This window comes from Equus caballus, chromosome 6 (assembly GCF_041296265.1).
Source record: "Equus caballus isolate H_3958 breed thoroughbred chromosome 6, TB-T2T, whole genome shotgun sequence".
Classification (NCBI taxonomy): domain Eukaryota; kingdom Metazoa; phylum Chordata; class Mammalia; order Perissodactyla; family Equidae; genus Equus; species Equus caballus.
Window position 1 is genome coordinate 47,322,830 of NC_091689.1, and position 16,307 is coordinate 47,339,136.

A 16,307-nucleotide genomic window follows, 5' to 3' on the forward strand; every position below is an offset into this window, starting at 1 on the left:
AGCCTCCCCTATATCTGCTCTGAAAACCCACAGCCCCTCCTACCCAGCCCTCTCCGGCGCCAGGCCCGCGGGCTCCCCACATTCCGCCTCGGCGAACCCTTCCCCGCGCGCCGGCCCCCCGGCCTCGGTCTCGGCCAACTCGCGCAGCGCCGCCCCCTCTCCGGCTCCCCCTCTCCCCCACCGCCCCCCCGCAGCTCGCCTCGCGCTCCCTCCCTTGCGTCTCCCTCCTGGCCCCTCTCTCCCGGTTCCTCCGCGCTCCCTCCTTCTCCCTCTTCCTCTCTTCTCCCATCCCCCTCTCCCAGGCTCCCTCCCTCCGCCGTCCGCTTTCCTGTGCGAGTCGCCGGACGCGCCGCCCAGCCAGCCCGCAGCCCCGCGTCGGGCCGGGGCCTCGGGCCGGGACCCGTTTCAGGGGGACCGCTGGCCTCGGGGAGGGGCTAGGAGGGGACGCGGGGGACGACGGCCCGGGCAGGGCGGGGGCCGCGGGCGGAGGCCGCCTAGGGGGCCGGGGCCGCGCGAGTGCGGGCTGCGCCGGGCGGGCGCGGGCGGCGGCGGGCAGAGCCGCGCGAAGGGCCGGCCGGGCCGCGGGGGCGAGCGGCGCGGCGGGGGCGGCGGCGGCGCGGCCTCGGCGTTCCGGGCGGCCGGGGGAGGCGGCGGGCCTGGGGAGGGGCCGAGCGAGAGCGGCGGTCGGGATTTGCTCCGGGGGGCGGGCGAACGATCGGGGCCAAGTGGGGGGAAATAGGGGGATGGGGGCCGCCCTCCGGGGGGGTCGGACCCGCCGCCGCCGCCGTCGCGGCGGCGACTGAAGCCAGGAAGAGGAGAGGGGGGCGGGGGAGCGGCCGCCGCCGCCCCCCGGAGGCGCCGGAGCCCCGAATCCCGCTCGGAGCCAGCCAGCCGTCCCGAGCTACAACCAGGTAAGATCTGCTACCGCCCGGGCCTCGGGCCCGCCCGGGTTCTGGCCCGTGGCTCCCCACCCCCTCCCCCACCCCTCCCAGTTCCCCCTCCCGCCGTGGTCGCCGCCTCCATTTGTTATTTTCCCGATCCGGTCCCCCCACTGCAGGCGCTGCCTGGTCTGAGGCTGGGGGCTCAGGGGGTGGGGCCGGTTCCCGAGGAGGGATGGGGACCAGGGCACCGGGAGGATCCGGAAGGTAGGGGGAGGTGGGAGGGTCTCAGGAGGAGAGCTGATGGGGCAAGAGCGGGACCCACGGGACCAAAAGAGGAACGCCGAGGTGGAGGGTTGGCGGAGGAAAAACGGGGCATGCCCATGAGGGGGCTTCGGGGTGAAGGTAACAAGGAACGGAGAGATGGCAGCGAGGTGGGGCATAAGGGGTCCAGGAAAACCCCAAAGGCCCGGAACCCGGGTTTCAGAGCCAGGTTCTATACCGGGTACTTAGGTATGGAACGAAGAGGGAGATGGGGAGGGGTGTGGTAGGTGGAAAGAGAGGGGATTGTAGCTGATGAGGAGAAGGGAACCTGGGGAAACCGAGGCTCGGAAAGGGCCAAAGAGAGGGCCGCCTTTGAGAAGAACTCGAGGTGTTCCCGGGTGGAAGTTGAGGGTGATGCCTTTGTGACTCAATTTTCTTTCCTCTCCTCCAGGTCACTTCTGGCCTTGTTTTTCCAATTCCAGACATAGTTACTTCTCGGAGAGGGGCACACTGGGGCGCGGTAGCGTGGGTCCTTCTAAAACTAATGAGATGGAAGAAAGGAGAGTTAGGGAGAAAGGGTTTCTGGAAGGGTGGAAACAGAGGAGAGCATTGGGCAATCTTATAGGCACTCCAAGTTGTGATCTCTACCCTCAAATCCTCAGAGTACCCACTGCCCCTCTAGCCATAGTTTCCATGGGGGGCGGGGGTCTTCATTACTGTTTTGAGCTCAAAGATTTCCCTTTGTTCATGGGCGTATTCCTCCTGGGGTAGGTACTCTTAAGCTCCCTTCCCTGAGGGTGCTATAGGAGGGTAGGAGTTGCTTTGGCAACTGGAGGGGGAGTGGCTGGCAGATGGACCCCTGGGATGGACTCTTGAGGGGCAGGTTCTGCCATTTTGTTGCCATGGCAGTGATCCTGTGGGATGTCCAGTCGGTGGGAGTTCAGAATATTGAGCGGACCTCAGCCTTTGGGTGTGTCCTTGGGACTGTTGGCTGGGTTCTGCAGGAAGTTTCTGGTGCCGCTGGTGGACAGGAAGTTCCCCAGCAGGTCTACCCCTTTCCATCCAGCAGTCTGTTGGAACAGGTAGACATGTTACTTGTAGGTCATAGGTATTTCTCCAGGTCCCTCCGCCTAGGCATGGTGGGAGGATGGAAATGCTCCTCTTGAAGTTATACCATCTTTTGGTAGTTCTTTCTGGCCTCTACCTCCCTTATTCTTAGAGATTTTTTTTGCATACAGTAGTCTCTTTGCTTCTTTGCACTGATATTCTTCCCTTTTCTTAAACTTGAGTCTCCCTTCTCCTCTTTCCCAGACTGTTGCCACGGTGACCCTTTCCCTCAGCTAACCTTCGACCTTTTATTTCCCTGACCTTGTAGGAATGGCTGGACTTCCCACGCCCATCCCAGGTGAGGGTGGCCCAGGGGTGAGGGCTGTGGAGCAGCCTGGTGCAGTGGAAATAGTCTGGAGCAGGAGCCAGGACACCTGGGTCTAGTCCTGGCTGTGCCTCTAACTGTGATCCTGGGCAAGTCACTTCTCTTTCTTTGAACCTCGGCTTCTTTGTAAGATGAAGGGGTTATAGATATGATTTCTGAGGCCCCTCTGACAACCCTGGATTCTAAGAAGGCTTAGGCCAGTCCATTGTTATCTGCTGGTCTGGGCTGCATTGTTATCTAGGAGTCACTTTGGACTGGTTTGTGAGTCTGGCAGGTCGGAATGATGATGGGGGCTGGGCCAATGATCCTGAAATTCACCCTGCAAGCCCTTCCCAGAAAGCCTTGTGCCTCGATTGTATTCCCTCTGACATCCTTCTTGTCTCTCTCCCCCTTAATTTCTTTTTTAAAAAATTTTTTAAATTAAAAAAAATTTTTTTTAAGGTTTATTTTTTTTCCCTTTTTCTCCCAAAGCTCCCCGGTACATAATTGTGTATCTTTTTTCTTTCTTTTTTTTTTTGAGGAAGATTAGCCCTGAGCTAACTACTGCCAGTCCTGCTCTTTTTGCTGAGGAAGACTGGCCCTGAGCTAACATCGTTCCCATCTTCCTCTACTTTATATGTGGGACGCCTACCACAGCATGGTGTGCCAAGCGGTGCCGTGTCCGCACCCGGGATCTGAACTGGCGAACCCCGGGCTGCCGAGAAGCAGAACGTGCGAACTTAAGTGCTGCGCCACCGGGCCGGCCCCATAGTTGTGTATCTTTTAGTTGTGGGTCCTTCTAGTTGTGGCATGTGGGATGCCACCTCAGTGTTGCCTCATGAGCAGTGCCATGTCTGTGCCCAGGATTCGAACCGGCGAAACCCTGGGCCGCCAAAGCGCAGGGTGCAAACTTAACCACTTGGCCACGGGGCCGGCCCCAGTAACCTTTTTTTTTTTTTTTTTTTTTGAGGAAGATCAGCCCTGAGCTAACATCTGCTGCCAATCCTCCTCTTTTTGCTGAGGAAGACTGGCCCTGAGTTAACCTCTGTGCCCATCTTCCTCTACTTTATATATGGGACGCCTACCACAGCATGGCTTGCCAAGCGGTGCCATGTCCACACCCGGGATCCAAACCGGTGAACCCCGGGCCGCTGAAGCGGAACGTGTGCACTTAACCGCTGGGCCCCTGGGCCGGCCTCCCCCTTAATTTCTTTTCCTGTTCCTTCTTAGAGACTCCTTCCGTATTTCTCACTTTTCTACCTCTCCAATCTGGTCTTTATCGTTTCCTTTTGCAGTAAGGCAATGAAGGTGAATGTCTGGAGTATGTTGCCAGGTAGAGTAGGTGCTCTATAAATACTACTCATAGCAACTGGCTCTCAGGGCAAGACGTTGGGGAGCTCAGCTTGTTGGTGCTAAACCATGCCCCAAGATCAGAAACACCTATGCAACCCAGCTCTAACTCTTTCTCTCCCCCTGCCACTCCTTATTCGCAGGATTACCGACCCTTTTATGACTGCTTTTCTCTTTCAAAGCTACTCCTTGCTAATTTTATCAGATTTCAGCTGATTTAAAAAGTTGAGGAGGGGGAGAGGCACACTGCGATTGCTCTGTTCCTCAGGTGCATTCCTGCATTGCTTTGCCCTTTTGGATCCCCTAGCCCTGACTGACTTGGTGAGCAGGTTTGGAGGGAGAGATGGGCACCCTCCTCTAGAGGGGCCCACACCAGTCATAAGTAGTCATCTTTGTTGTGCTTTTGTTAAGGTGGTTTTTCCCCTTATGTTGGGTCTTGTTCTTTCGATTTTTTGGGTTGACGCTATTTTAAAACCTATCTACACAACCACTTAAAAATGTGGTAATAGTTGTATTTGAAGAAAAATGGCTGGTTTACTGGGCAGAGCATCAGTTGTAACTTCAGAAGACCCGGGGCTCTGTCCCAGCTATTTTGTGACTCTAAGTAAATTGTCATTAAGTTTCCTGGAAAGATTAGGCTCACCCCTCACTGCCTGCCTCAGTAGGGTTGAGTGAAAAGTAATTACTCTGTATTCCTTGGGAAGAATATGCTATAGAATGTGGAAATGCCATTTACCGAGCCAGGCCGCCTAACTCAGAATTGGTGGGTAAGTTTACAGTGTTCCCACCCAGGCCAGCAGCACTTCATTCAAGAAGACCTACTGAAGTTAGTGGGTTTAAAGGGCAATAACGAGAACCGAACAGAACGCCCGTATATACATGACGTCACTGGGGGATACGGAAAGGAAGAAAACAGTAAGAAGATACTGTTTTTGCTCTCAGAAGATCTTATGGTCGGTAATATGGAGAGACGTGACACTTAGCAAGAAGTACAAAGAAGTGCAGATGAGAACAGCTGACCATAGTCACGCCCTGCATAACGCCATTTCAGTCAACGACGGACCACATATGTGATGGTGGTCCCATAAGATTAGTACCATAGAGCCTAGGTGTGTAGTAGGCCGTACCACCTAGGTTTGTATAAATACACTCTATGATGGTCACACAACGACGAAATCACCTAACGACGCATTTCTCAGAACGTATCCCCATCATTAAGTGAAGCATGACTGTATATAGATATATAAAGATATACATAGATAGATATAGATAGGCTGTGAGGAGGTGTGTGTCCCTGTCTAAGCCAAGTGGGAGGATAGGCTTACAAACTTGTAAATTTGTACTGTGTGCTCACTGATACTCACTGATTCAGTTGATACAGTGAAGACCCTGACTTTTCCTCTAGCCTCAGGGAACCCAAGCCCAGAGAGGGGGCTTTGTCAGGCTCTCAAAAACGAAGTTCTGCTCTTTGGGCATACCTTGGGCTTGTAGCGCTGTGTGCCTTTGCACTGTAGAATAGGACATTCTTCTAGCACCTACTCTGACGTGAAGAAAGACTCTTTCCATATCTCTGGGACTGATCTAGACCTTTTCAGAATTCTCCCCACCAACTTCTGAGAGGATAGCAAAGTATAGAAGAGCGAGCATGGGCTTTGAAGTCAGGGAGTCTGATGCTGTCATTTATTCCTCACTGTATTCATCATGTGAAGTTGGCCAAGTCAGTCACAATCTTTGAGCCTCAGTTTCCTCACCTCTGTAATGGGAATAATAAGAATACTTACTTTCCAGGGTTGGTTGTAAATAGTAAGTGAAATTGTGTGTGTAAGGGCTTGACATAAAGAAGATCCTCAGTAAATTACTTAATACTTCAGCTCCACTTCTTTTGCTCCTTTGTAAGGCTGTGGAATTCGTGTGCACACTGACATTTCCTAGGGATCATGAAGGGTAAGAGAGTGTGATCTCCTGAAGTGGAGCTCATCGGGACATCTGAGTTTTCTGCAGAGTCTCCTCTTGTAGATGGCTGGGGTGGCCCAAGGGCAAGCCGGCAATGTCTTACGGAGCCTGTACCTCTTGACCCAGATGCCTAGGAGTGGGCCACTTCCTCAGCCCCTTGACAAGCACAGTAGTATCCCTTTCAGACTCTAGTCCCCAACTGGGAGACTCTGATGATCTTTTTCTAACAGGCTTCGCTGAAGACAGATCCCGCAAGTTCCAGGTACCTACGCTGGAAACTTGGAGATCCTGCTTCCTGCTTCCCAGGCCACAGCTGTGGGGAACTTGGGGTGAAGCAGAGAAGTTTTTGTATTCAGCTGCCCAGGCAGAGGAGAATGGGGTCTCCACAGCCTGAAGAATGAAGACACGACAGAATAAAGACTCAGTGAGTAACAGCTAAAATGAAAGACATGAAAGATTAAGGGAAGCTAAGGGGAAGGGCCTGGAGAGGGAGAATAGAAATAAGGCACATCAGAAAGTTAGGTGCAATGTAAAAAACTGCATTATCTGCCTCCTTCTCCCTCAGATGTCAATGAGGAGTGGACGGAAGAAAGAGGCCCCCGGGCCCCGGGAAGAACTGAGATCGAGGGGCCGGGCCTCCCCTGGAGGGGTCAGCACGTCCAGCAGTGATGGCAAAGCTGAGAAGTCTAGGCAGACAGCCAAGGTATTCTGTCCTCAGGTCCTCCCACAGGATGCCCAGGCACTGGGGCTGAGGCTGTATGTGTGTGTGTTGTTGGGGAACTTCCTGTCCGGCAGAGGGTAATGGTGGAGGCTTGGGAGGTGTAAGACAGGAATTTTCTCTTTCTCTCTAACAGAAGGCCCGAGTAGAGGAAGCCTCCACCCCAAAGGTCAGCAAACAGGGCCGGAGTGAGGAGATCTCAGAGAGTGAAAGTGAGGAGACCAACGCACCAAAAAAGACCAAAACTGAGGTGGGAGACCCTTGCAGCCATCCTGATCCATTTTCTGACCATTCTTTCCCCCAAACTTCCTTTCGCTCACAATTTCTACTTTAATCTCACCTGGCATATGAGAGAAAAGTCATATCCTAGTGCTGATGAACGTAGCCCTGTCTATAAGATGTCAGACAGATCTTTAGGGCTTTGGCCAGACCACCAGATGACCAGGCAGGGCCGAAGGGCACTGAAAGAGTGTGGGGGATTCTAGTCTCTCCTTTTCTAGGTCCTGATTTTCATGAAGGGACTGGGGAGGAGGTTAAAGGTGAGAAGTCTTAGTGGAAAGAACACATAAATCCTAAGGAAAATGCAGAAGTGGTCTTTTTAAGAACCAAGGGTTTCTAGGATGCTTAGTTAAAGGGGAAAATGACATGAGAGGAGGGTGGATATGAGCTAGTGGAAGACTGGGATTTGGTTCAGCTGTAGATGGGGAGAAGGTGCTTGAGATGGACACTTAAGGAAGGAATAAGGTTTTACAAGGAGGGAAACAAGACTGGCTGCTACGGAGCAGCGGAGAGTAGGGGAATCCCCAGATGGCAGCGGGGTGGGCTTCAGCAGGAGTATTCCTCACGTGATGGTACAGTGGATGTGCTGTGAGGGGGAAATGATTTTGTGCAAGGGAGGCCCCAAATCTAGGGGAAGCAAGAAAAGGGAAAAATGGCCCTCCGTTTTCTACACAGCAGGAGCTCCCTCGGCCACAGTCTCCCTCGGATCTGGATAGTTTAGATGGGCGGAGCCTCAACGATGATGGCAGCAGTGACCCTAGGGATATCGACCAGGATAACCGAAGCACGTCCCCCAGCATCTACAGCCCTGGAAGCGTGGAGAACGACTCTGACTCCTCTTCTGGCCTGTCCCAGGGCCCAGCCCGCCCCTACCACCCCCCTCCACTCTTCCCTCCCTCCCCTCCACCACCAGACAGCACCCCCCGACAGCCAGAGCCTGGCTTTGAACCCCATCCTTCTGTGACACCCACTGGATATCATGCTCCCATGGAGCCCCCCACATCTCGAATGTTCCAGGCTCCTCCTGGGGCCCCTCCCTCTCATCCACAGCTCTATCCTGGGGGCACTGGTGGAGGAGTTTTATCTGGACCCCCAATGGGTCCCAAAGGGGGAGGGGCTGCTTCTTCAGTGGGGGCTCCTAGTGGAGGTAAGCAGCACCCCCCACCCACCACCCCCATTTCAATATCAAGCTCTGGGGCAGGTGGTGCTCCCCCTACAAAGCCACCTAACACTCCAGTGGGTGGTGGAAATCTACCCTCTGCTCCACCACCAGCCACCTTCCCCCATGTAACACCAAACCTGCCTCCCCCACCTGCTCTAAGACCCCTTAACAATGCATCAGCTTCTCCTCCTGGCCTGGGGGCCCAGCCACTACCTGGGCATCTGCCCTCTCCCCATGCCATGGGGCAGGGTATGGGTGGACTTCCTCCTGGCCCAGAGAAGGGCCCCACTCTTGCTCCCTCACCCCATCCTCTGCCCCCTGCTTCCTCCTCTTCTACCCCAGCCCCCCCAATGAGGTATCCTTATTCATCCTCTAGTAGTAGTTCTGCAGCAGCCTCCTCTTCTAGTTCTTCGTCTTCCTCTGCCTCCCAGTACCCAGCTTCCCAGGCATTGCCCAGTTATCCCCACTCCTTTCCTCCCCCAACAAGCCTCTCTGTCTCCAATCAGCCACCCAAGTATACTCAGCCTTCTCTCCCATCCCAGGCTGTGTGGAGCCAGGGTCCCCCACCACCTCCTCCCTATGGCCGCCTCTTAGCCAACAGCAATGCCCATCCAGGCCCCTTCCCTCCTACTGGAGGCCAGTCCACTGCCCACCCACCAACCCCAACACATCACCATCACCACCAGCAACAACAGCAGCAACAGCAGCAGCAGCAGCAGCAGCAGCAACAACAACAACAGCAGCAACAGCAACAGCAGCAACAGCATCATGGGAGCTCTGGACCCCCTCCACCTGGAGCATATCCCCACCCCTTGGAGAGCAGTAGCTCCCACCATGCACACCCTTATGCCATGTCTCCTTCCCTGGGTTCTCTGAGGCCATACCCACCAGGGCCAGCGCACCTGCCCCCACCTCACAGCCAGGTGTCCTACAGCCAAGCAGGCCCCAACGGCCCCCCAGCCTCTTCCTCCTCTTCCAACTCCTCTTCCTCCTCTCAAGGGTCCTACCCATGTTCACATCCCTCTCCTTCCCAGGGCCCCCAAGGGGCGCCCTACCCCTTCCCACCGGTACCTCCAGTCACCACCTCCTCGGCTACACTTTCCACGGTCATTGCCACAGTAGCTTCCTCGCCAGCAGGCTACAAAACAGCCTCCCCACCTGGGCCCCCACCGTATGGAAAGCGAGCCCCGTCCCCAGGGGCCTACAAGACAGCCACCCCACCCGGATACAAGCCCGGGTCGCCGCCCTCCTTCCGAACGGGGACCCCACCAGGCTATCGAGGTGCTTCGCCGCCCGCAGGCCCAGGGACCTTCAAGCCGGGCTCGCCCACCGTGGGGTCCGGGCCACTGCCGCCTGCGGGGCCCTCGGGCCTGTCATCCCTGCCACCACCGGCTGCAGCCCCTGCTTCAGGGCCACCCCTGAGCGCCACGCAGATCAAACAGGAGCCGGCTGAGGAGTACGAGGCCCCCGAGAGCCCAGTGCCCCCGGCCCGCAGCCCCTCGCCCCCTCCCAAGGTGGTAGACGTGCCCAGCCACGCCAGCCAGTCAGCCAGGTGAGCAGCCAGGGCAGGTGTGGCGGGTAATGGGGACCGACGGAGAGCGGGAGCATACACGGGAAGGGCCTGCCGTTCGTGTGCTGTTCAAAGATCTCACATCCTTGCCTTGCCCTCAGCCTGCGGGGCTGGTTTTGGGGCAGGGTCACCGGGGGCCGCTCGGGCAGCTCGCAGAGGCTGAGCGAGCGCTGCCTCCGCGCCCGGCAGGTTCAACAAACACCTGGACCGCGGCTTTAACTCGTGCGCGCGCAGCGACCTGTACTTCGTGCCGCTGGAGGGCTCAAAGCTGGCCAAGAAGCGGGCCGACCTGGTGGAGAAGGTGCGGCGCGAGGCCGAGCAGCGCGCGCGCGAAGAAAAGGAGCGCGAGCGCGAGCGAGAACGCGAGAAGGAGCGCGAGCGCGAGAAGGAGCGCGAGTTGGAACGCAGCGTGGTGAGTGCGTCACCACGTGCGCCACCCTCCTGGCCCGCCCTCTGCGCCGCGCAGGGAGGCTCGAGTGGTGGGGGCGTCATTGCGCCACCAGTCTGAGAGGAGGAACTACTGCGACCCAGAAAACGGAGACCAAAGGATTCCAGCGGGAGGAATCGTTGCGTTCCTGGGTTGGGGGAAGGCAAGCTCAGGCCAGACTACCCTGTGCATCGTAGGGAGAGGCAATATCCAGGAGAAGGGGGTAAGGGAAGTTCCTGGAAAGTTGAGTTCCAATATCCTGTGGCATTTTGGTGTTCAGCTTCTGAGACAAATGAGCAGCTTGGGACCAGCCACCTCTTTCCAGATCTGCCCTTCTGACTTCTCTTCTTCCTGTATTCCACAGAAATTGGCTCAGGAGGGCCGTGCTCCAGTGGAGTGCCCATCTCTCGGCCCAGTGCCCCATCGCCCACCGTTTGAGCCGGGTAGTGCTGTGGCTACAGTGCCCCCCTACCTGGGTCCTGACACTCCAGCCCTGCGCACTCTGAGTGAATACGCCCGGCCCCATGTCATGTCTCCTGGCAATCGCAACCATCCATTCTACGTGCCCCTGGGGGCTGTGGACCCGGGGATCCTGGGTTACAATGTCCCGGCCCTGTACAGCAGTGACCCAGCTGCCCGGGAGAGGGAGCGGGAAGCCCGTGAACGAGACCTCCGTGACCGCCTCAAGCCTGGCTTCGAGGTGAAGCCCAGTGAGCTGGAACCCCTGCACGGGGTCCCTGGGCCGGGCCTGGATCCCTTCCCCCGACATGGGGGACTGGCTCTGCAGCCTGGCCCACCTGGCCTGCACCCTTTTCCCTTTCATCCGAGCCTGGGACCTCTGGAGAGAGAACGTCTAGCGCTGGCAGCTGGGCCAGCCCTGCGGCCTGACATGTCCTACGCCGAGCGTCTGGCAGCTGAGAGGCAGCACGCAGAAAGGGTGGCAGCCCTGGGCAATGACCCACTGGCCCGGCTGCAGATGCTCAATGTGACCCCCCATCACCACCAGCACTCCCACATCCACTCCCACCTGCACCTCCACCAGCAGGATGCCATCCATGCAGGTGAGACTTTGACTTCCTTGCCTTGGCCTGTTGGGGCCACCTTCCCCCCCCGCAAGTGATTGGGCTCTTCTGTTCCTCAGACCAAGACGACCCTCCGCCAGTGTGGCATGACCCTCCTGAGATCACTGCCCTAATCTTTGCCTCCCTGTCATCCCCCAGCCTGTCTCCTCATACCCTAGTCTTGCTATAGAGACTAATTCCCCAGTGTGGCCCTCTTCAGAATCCAGCATCCCATCTGTGATAAAGGCCCAGTGGGAAACCTTTGAAGGAACACCACCTTTCTACCCTCACAGCCCCTCTCCCCAAGCCCTTTACATACCCATTTTCTTACTCCTCTGGGTTCAACTCTATTGTTGTTTCTTGCCATCTTATCCTCCCCTCCTAGGTGGAGGTCTTTCATGTTCCTCCCCATCTCTACATCTTTGACTTTCCAGAAAGAGCCATGTGGCTTTGGTTGTGGGTATCATAGGTGATAATGAACTTTACTTACTCTCCTGTCACTATATTGGTTATTGTCCAGAACACTGTCCAGTCTAGCCTTACAAACATGTTCATTCCAGGCTTCCTTGTGCTTTCTCTCTTAACCTCTCTCTTTCGGTCTCCTTTCCCAAACTTCTTATTTTCCATCTCCTCTAAGCAGCACTCTTCTCTTTTTACTTTTTCTCAGACCCCTTTGACAACTGTAATGTGTCCTCTGCCATCCATAAGTCCCTACTGCAGTAGGGTCTTGTCCTGTCCATTCCCTAGGCCCCTAGGTCTTCCATTGTGCCTCCGTGTTCCATTCTGGATCTCCCTGTGTTTGCCCATCTCTCTTCCCAGGCTTGGATCCCTGCACCCAAATGCATGGTTTCCCCCAAACCTGCCTTCTGGTGACACCTTCCTCTTCTCTACCCTCCAGCCTCTGCCTCGGTGCACCCTCTCATTGACCCCCTGGCCTCAGGGTCTCACCTTACCCGGATCCCCTACCCAGCTGGGACCCTCCCCAACCCCCTTCTTCCTCACCCTCTGCACGAGAACGAAGTTCTTCGTCACCAGCTCTTTGGTAAGGATGGAGGTTGGGAGTGGGGAGGGTCTAGTGAAAGCAGGGCAGAAAGGAGGAATTTGGGTGGGATTGGCCTAGTTGGGCTTGGGGAGGGATGAGGAGGTGCCCAGAGGAAATAGGAAGGGGAGTAGGAGGGCTGAGGCCTTGCCCCAGAGAGGCACAGGTTTTAGTGCCAGGCTAAGAGGGTTGAATTCCAACTCCCGCACGGGCAACTTGCAGGACTGGCTGTTAACCTAACCTGTTTAGTCTCCGTTTCTTCTGTATGTAAAGCGGCTGGCCTCTCTTCTGGTGCAGAGTAAGTACTCTGTACCCCTTCAGTCACGTGCCCCCTGCCCTTCCTGCCCACAGCTGCTCCTTACCGGGACCTGCCAGCCTCCCTCTCTGCCCCGATGTCAGCAGCTCACCAGCTGCAGGCCATGCACGCACAGTCAGCTGAGCTGCAGCGCTTGGCGCTAGAGCAGCAGCAGTGGCTACACGCGCATCACCCACTGCACAGTGTGCCGCTACCTGCCCAGGAGGACTACTACAGGTACTACGGGTACCCCTCACCGGGAGGGAGGGGACGTGAGCTCAGCCAGCTTGGCAGGGATGTGGGCATGGTACAGCTGGGCACTTGGCTCCTGGGGGAGGGAACCCTTCTTCCACTATCCTGCTCTGTGAGGGGTGTCCGGTCAGGGTCAACCTCAGTCCCTCATGTCTCTGCTCTGTACCTCCTCTTCCCTAGTCACCTGAAGAAGGAAAGCGACAAGCCGCTGTAGAACCTTCGATCAAGAGCACCCATGCCCCTGCATCTGGACCTTGGGGGCCTCCCTCCAGGCCTACCACCCAGAGCCGAGGAGGGGTGCTGCTCAGTTGTAGGGCCTCAGCAGCCGGGCAGAGGGAGGGAGGAAGGGACAGATGGAAGTCCAAGGCTCCTGTGGTGTGCAGCGCGGTGGGGAGGTGGTGGGGGTGGGGGCAGAAAGCGCACAGTATCTTGGACCAGGTCCTTCTCCCTTGTCCCCCTGCTTTCTTCCTCCCCCCATGCTCATCCCTCGGTGGCCACCGCCCCTCCCCCACCCCGTTGGTGTGATTATTTCATCTGTTAGATGTGGCTGTTTTGCGTAGCATCGTGTGCCGCCCCTGCCCTTCCCCAGTCCCTGTGTGCGCGCCCCCTCTGCGATGTAGCCCCTTGCCCCTCCCCCACATCAATAATTTATATATATAAATATCTATATGACGCTCTTTAAAAAACATCCCAACCAAAACCAACCAAACAAAACATCCTCACGACTCCCCAGGAAGATGGCTGTGACTGGTTCTTTGCGGGCAATGGGGGCGGGCTTGGGATGGAGGTGGGGGTCTCTGCGCATCGGTTCCTAGAGAGGTAGCTGTGGAACCGGAGAGACAGGCAGGGAAGTGGGAAGGGATGGACATTCTGGAGGAACTGAGTGTAGGGATCCTGGAGAGTTGGAGAGGGGATCTCGGAAGAGCCTGGGGCCCTGGAGTCCTGGCTCCCTCAAGCGGGTACTTCTGGTGCCAGGCCCTCCTTCCTCCCAAGGTTGGGAAATGGAGATGCTGGAGGCCTGGGACAGGCACACCTCTGACATGGTCAGGTATAAGAACGTTTCTGCCACTGGTCCCACGGCTAGGAGCTACCGGAGTCCTGACACCTTTCCGTGGCATAGCTTGAGAAAAGGTTATGAAGCGGAGGGGCAGGGGCTGTAGTTTCAGTGGGTTAAAGCGATTGCAACCCCATGGTCTGAGGAGGGTGCGAGTGACAATTTCAAGCCTAGAAGAGAAAAGAAATTAGAGGGCGTAACGCTGCAGCGAACACCCGCTACAAGGCCCTTCTAGGAAAGCGTCAGAGCTACTTCAGCTCCAAGCTTTTATTGCCGCGAATCAGTCTGCGTTGTTAAAAACTAAAAGGGTATGACTGGCTTCCTTCTCAGCCAATCAGCATCGAGCTCATTTGCATAGACTTGCAACAAATGTTCGCGAACTCTAGAAATGAATATGAGCAAGTTCTTTAGAATACTGTCTTGCCTTCTGAAAATTACAGTGTGCCTGCCTCGTTGTTTATACAATAGGAATTAGAAAAACTCCGCTCTGAGCTCACCCTCACCGATAGTGGAGTTCCTGGCCGCCCCGCCTTCTCCCCGGACTGTTACCTACAGTGTTACAGCTCTTTTAGAATTTGTCTAGTAGGTCTTCCGGTTTTTTCCGGAAGGCCCCCGCACGCCGTTGTTAACGACAGAAACATTGAGGTTTCACTGTGGGGAGCGTTGTGGGGGGTGTGTTTTCTTTTTTTTTTCGGTGTGTTTTTCCCGAAGTGTTTTCGTTCCCGGCGAGTCTGAGTCGGACAGCGAGGACTACGCCGACAGGCTTCCGGTTTTGGCTGATGCGCTTCCCTTCTGATTCCCGCTCGGTCTCAGGGCCGCTCTAGGAGACGGCTCTTTCCTTGTGAACGCTCCCTTGGTTCCGCCGCACGTGCGTGTTTTGTTGCTGTATGGCGTCCTCCTCGGCCCAACCTGCGGCCCTGAGCGCCGAACAGGCCAAGGGTGAGAAGCATCCTGGTCACGGGGTGGGCCGGCTGCCTGCCTGAGGAGGGTGCGGGCGGAGGACAGGAAGCGGGAGATGTGGTTGCATCGCCGGGGAACGGGGGCGCGGAGTGCCCGTCCTTTCTCCTCCAAGAACGGTCCTTGCCCACTAGGGCGAGGGATGTGGGGGCCAAATTTTTCGGGTTACTACGGCTTCAGTGCAATAATTAACCCCCTGCCCTCTTCTCTGCGCCTTTGGCTGGGCCCGCTGGCCATGCTCCGACGCCTACCCCGGACGGCTCCCTGGGATGCATCTGCGGCACAGTGGTCCTGGCCGAGGTGATCCAGGCGTTCTCGGCCCCAGAGAATGCCGTGCGCATGGACGAGGCTCGGGACAACGCATGCAACGACATGGGCAAGATGCTGCAATTTGTGCTGCCTGTGGCCACGCAGATTCAGCAGGAGGTTATCAAAGCCTATGGCTTCAGCTGCGACGGGGAAGGTGGGTCGGACGGGGGGCAGGGAGAGGGCGCTGGATCCGTTGGGTCCCTGAGCGGTCGTCCTCTTTCTCACCACACGGCGGCAGTCACAATCTGACTGTTGGCGCTCAGAGCCCAGGGTCTGCTCTGAACTTGGACCCGGAGAAGCCTAAGTGCATTTTGTCGTTAACGTTAGTGATAATATGGTTATCCCACGTTAGCATGAGGAAGCAGACTCTAGCAGTAAACTAAGGGCCCGAGGTCTCAACAGAGCTGGACTTGAACCCCCTTCTGAGAGCTTTTAGTGAGATGTCTACATGACAGCATGCTTCTGCAGCCCCTCCAAGGTGTTTCAGCTAATCTCTGTTTGAGGGTCAGCAGTTCAATTCCCTTGATAAGATCATGGTGTTCCCCAAGGGTGTTTATTGACTCAGCCCAGCTGGCCCAGGGCTGGCCTGTGTTCTGGTGATGGACTTGGGATCTCATGGGTGTTCATACCTTGGGTTCTTGAGGCTAAATTGCTAAAATGGTTCACCTGAGGGTGAGAAGCACACTGCTTGGGTTATTTTCATTCACTGCATCCCATGCAGTTGTGCCTGGTGTAGACCAGGAAGTGGTTGATGCAGCCCACGCCGGGCAGAGACCTGCATGTGTCTTGTGTTTTGCAGACAGCTACCTGGCCAGAAGAGGAGCAGCCAGTGACTCATGCTAAGGCTGCTCCCTCCTGCCATCTTGGGCATGCCTGTCCCCTGGGGATGTGGGTTGACGCTCCACTCTCCCTTGCAGGTGTCCTCAAGTTTGCCCGCTTGGTCAAGTCTTACGAAGCTCAGGATCCTGAGATTGCCAGCCTGTCAGGCAAGCTGAAGGCACTGTTCCTGCCGCCTATGACACTGCCGCCCCACGGGCCTGCTTCAGGCGGCAGCGTGGCCGCCTCCTGAGGCATGGCCCTCCCCTGTGACACTACCTGGGAAGGGAACATGTTGGTGTTCCAGAGGATAATAAACGTGCCTGTGACTTAGCCTTTGCGTCAGTATTTTGTGACCCTGACAACAACCCCCACCTCCTGGCCCCAGATTCCCTTTGCCATTCCAGGCTGCTCCATTTCCCTGTCCAGGTCCTTCCTGTGCTTCTGGGCTCAGCTCCGCTCCAGGGCAGAGTGGGAGGATGGGCCAGCCCCTCAGCACCCTAGGTGGGTGT

At 56.5% G+C, this 16,307-nt stretch overlaps 2 protein-coding genes and 1 non-coding gene across 5 annotated transcripts; all 3 read left to right on the forward strand.

The window, feature by feature from the left end:
* Positions 1 to 603: 603 nt before the first annotated feature.
* On the forward strand, positions 604 to 13,395 carry ATN1 (atrophin 1). Of its 2 annotated transcripts, none has more exons than XM_023643062.2 (10): positions 604 to 911; positions 6,087 to 6,280; positions 6,422 to 6,559; positions 6,711 to 6,824; positions 7,529 to 9,567; positions 9,775 to 9,997; positions 10,377 to 11,073; positions 11,972 to 12,115; positions 12,464 to 12,644; positions 12,840 to 13,395. In XM_023643062.2, the coding sequence occupies exons 2-10, from the start codon at positions 6,254 to 6,256 to the stop codon at positions 12,871 to 12,873; spliced, it is 3,597 nt and encodes a 1,198-aa protein (XP_023498830.2). In that variant the 5' UTR covers positions 604 to 911; positions 6,087 to 6,253; the 3' UTR covers positions 12,874 to 13,395. The 2 variants fall into 2 exon arrangements, with proteins under 2 accessions (XP_023498830.2, XP_023498831.2); XM_023643063.2 differs by having other exon boundaries at positions 7,532 to 9,567.
* Positions 13,396 to 13,809: 414 nt separating this feature from the next.
* On the forward strand, positions 13,810 to 16,128 carry C6H12orf57 (chromosome 6 C12orf57 homolog). 2 transcript variants are annotated; one of them, XM_023643065.2, is made up of 4 exons: positions 14,104 to 14,358; positions 14,527 to 14,652; positions 14,957 to 15,133; positions 15,897 to 16,128. In XM_023643065.2, exons 2-4 carry the CDS (start codon positions 14,601 to 14,603, stop codon positions 16,046 to 16,048), a joined length of 381 nt encoding a protein of 126 aa, XP_023498833.1. In that variant the 5' UTR covers positions 14,104 to 14,358; positions 14,527 to 14,600; the 3' UTR covers positions 16,049 to 16,128. The 2 variants fall into 2 exon arrangements, with proteins under 2 accessions (XP_001497722.1, XP_023498833.1); XM_001497672.6 differs by having other exon boundaries at positions 13,810 to 14,652.
* Positions 14,266 to 14,327, forward strand: LOC111774072 (U7 small nuclear RNA). The gene has a single exon (XR_002808916.1). It is a non-coding gene; the product is annotated as a U7 small nuclear RNA (small nuclear RNA).
* Positions 16,129 to 16,307: the final 179 nt, after the last annotated feature.

What these genes read in the sequence shown, in the direction of transcription:
- C6H12orf57 (XM_001497672.6), top strand. Translation starts at nt 14,601, where the DNA reads ATGGCGTCCTCCTCGGCCCAACCTGCGGCCCTGAGCGCCGAACAGGCC. An exon ending in GAGCGCCGAACAGGCCAAGG is followed by an intron (nt 14,653 to 14,956) that starts GTGAGAAGCATC and finishes TCTGCGGCACAG; the next exon opens with TGGTCCTGGCCGAGGTGATC. An exon ending in CTTCAGCTGCGACGGGGAAG is followed by an intron (nt 15,134 to 15,896) that starts GTGGGTCGGACG and finishes TCTCCCTTGCAG; the next exon opens with GTGTCCTCAAGTTTGCCCGC.
- ATN1 (XM_023643062.2), top strand. Translation starts at nt 6,254, where the DNA reads ATGAAGACACGACAGAATAAAGACTCA. An exon ending in CAAAAAAGACCAAAACTGAG is followed by an intron (nt 6,825 to 7,528) that starts GTGGGAGACCCT and finishes TTTTCTACACAG; the next exon opens with CAGGAGCTCCCTCGGCCACA. An exon ending in GCGAGTTGGAACGCAGCGTG is followed by an intron (nt 9,998 to 10,376) that starts GTGAGTGCGTCA and finishes TGTATTCCACAG; the next exon opens with AAATTGGCTCAGGAGGGCCG.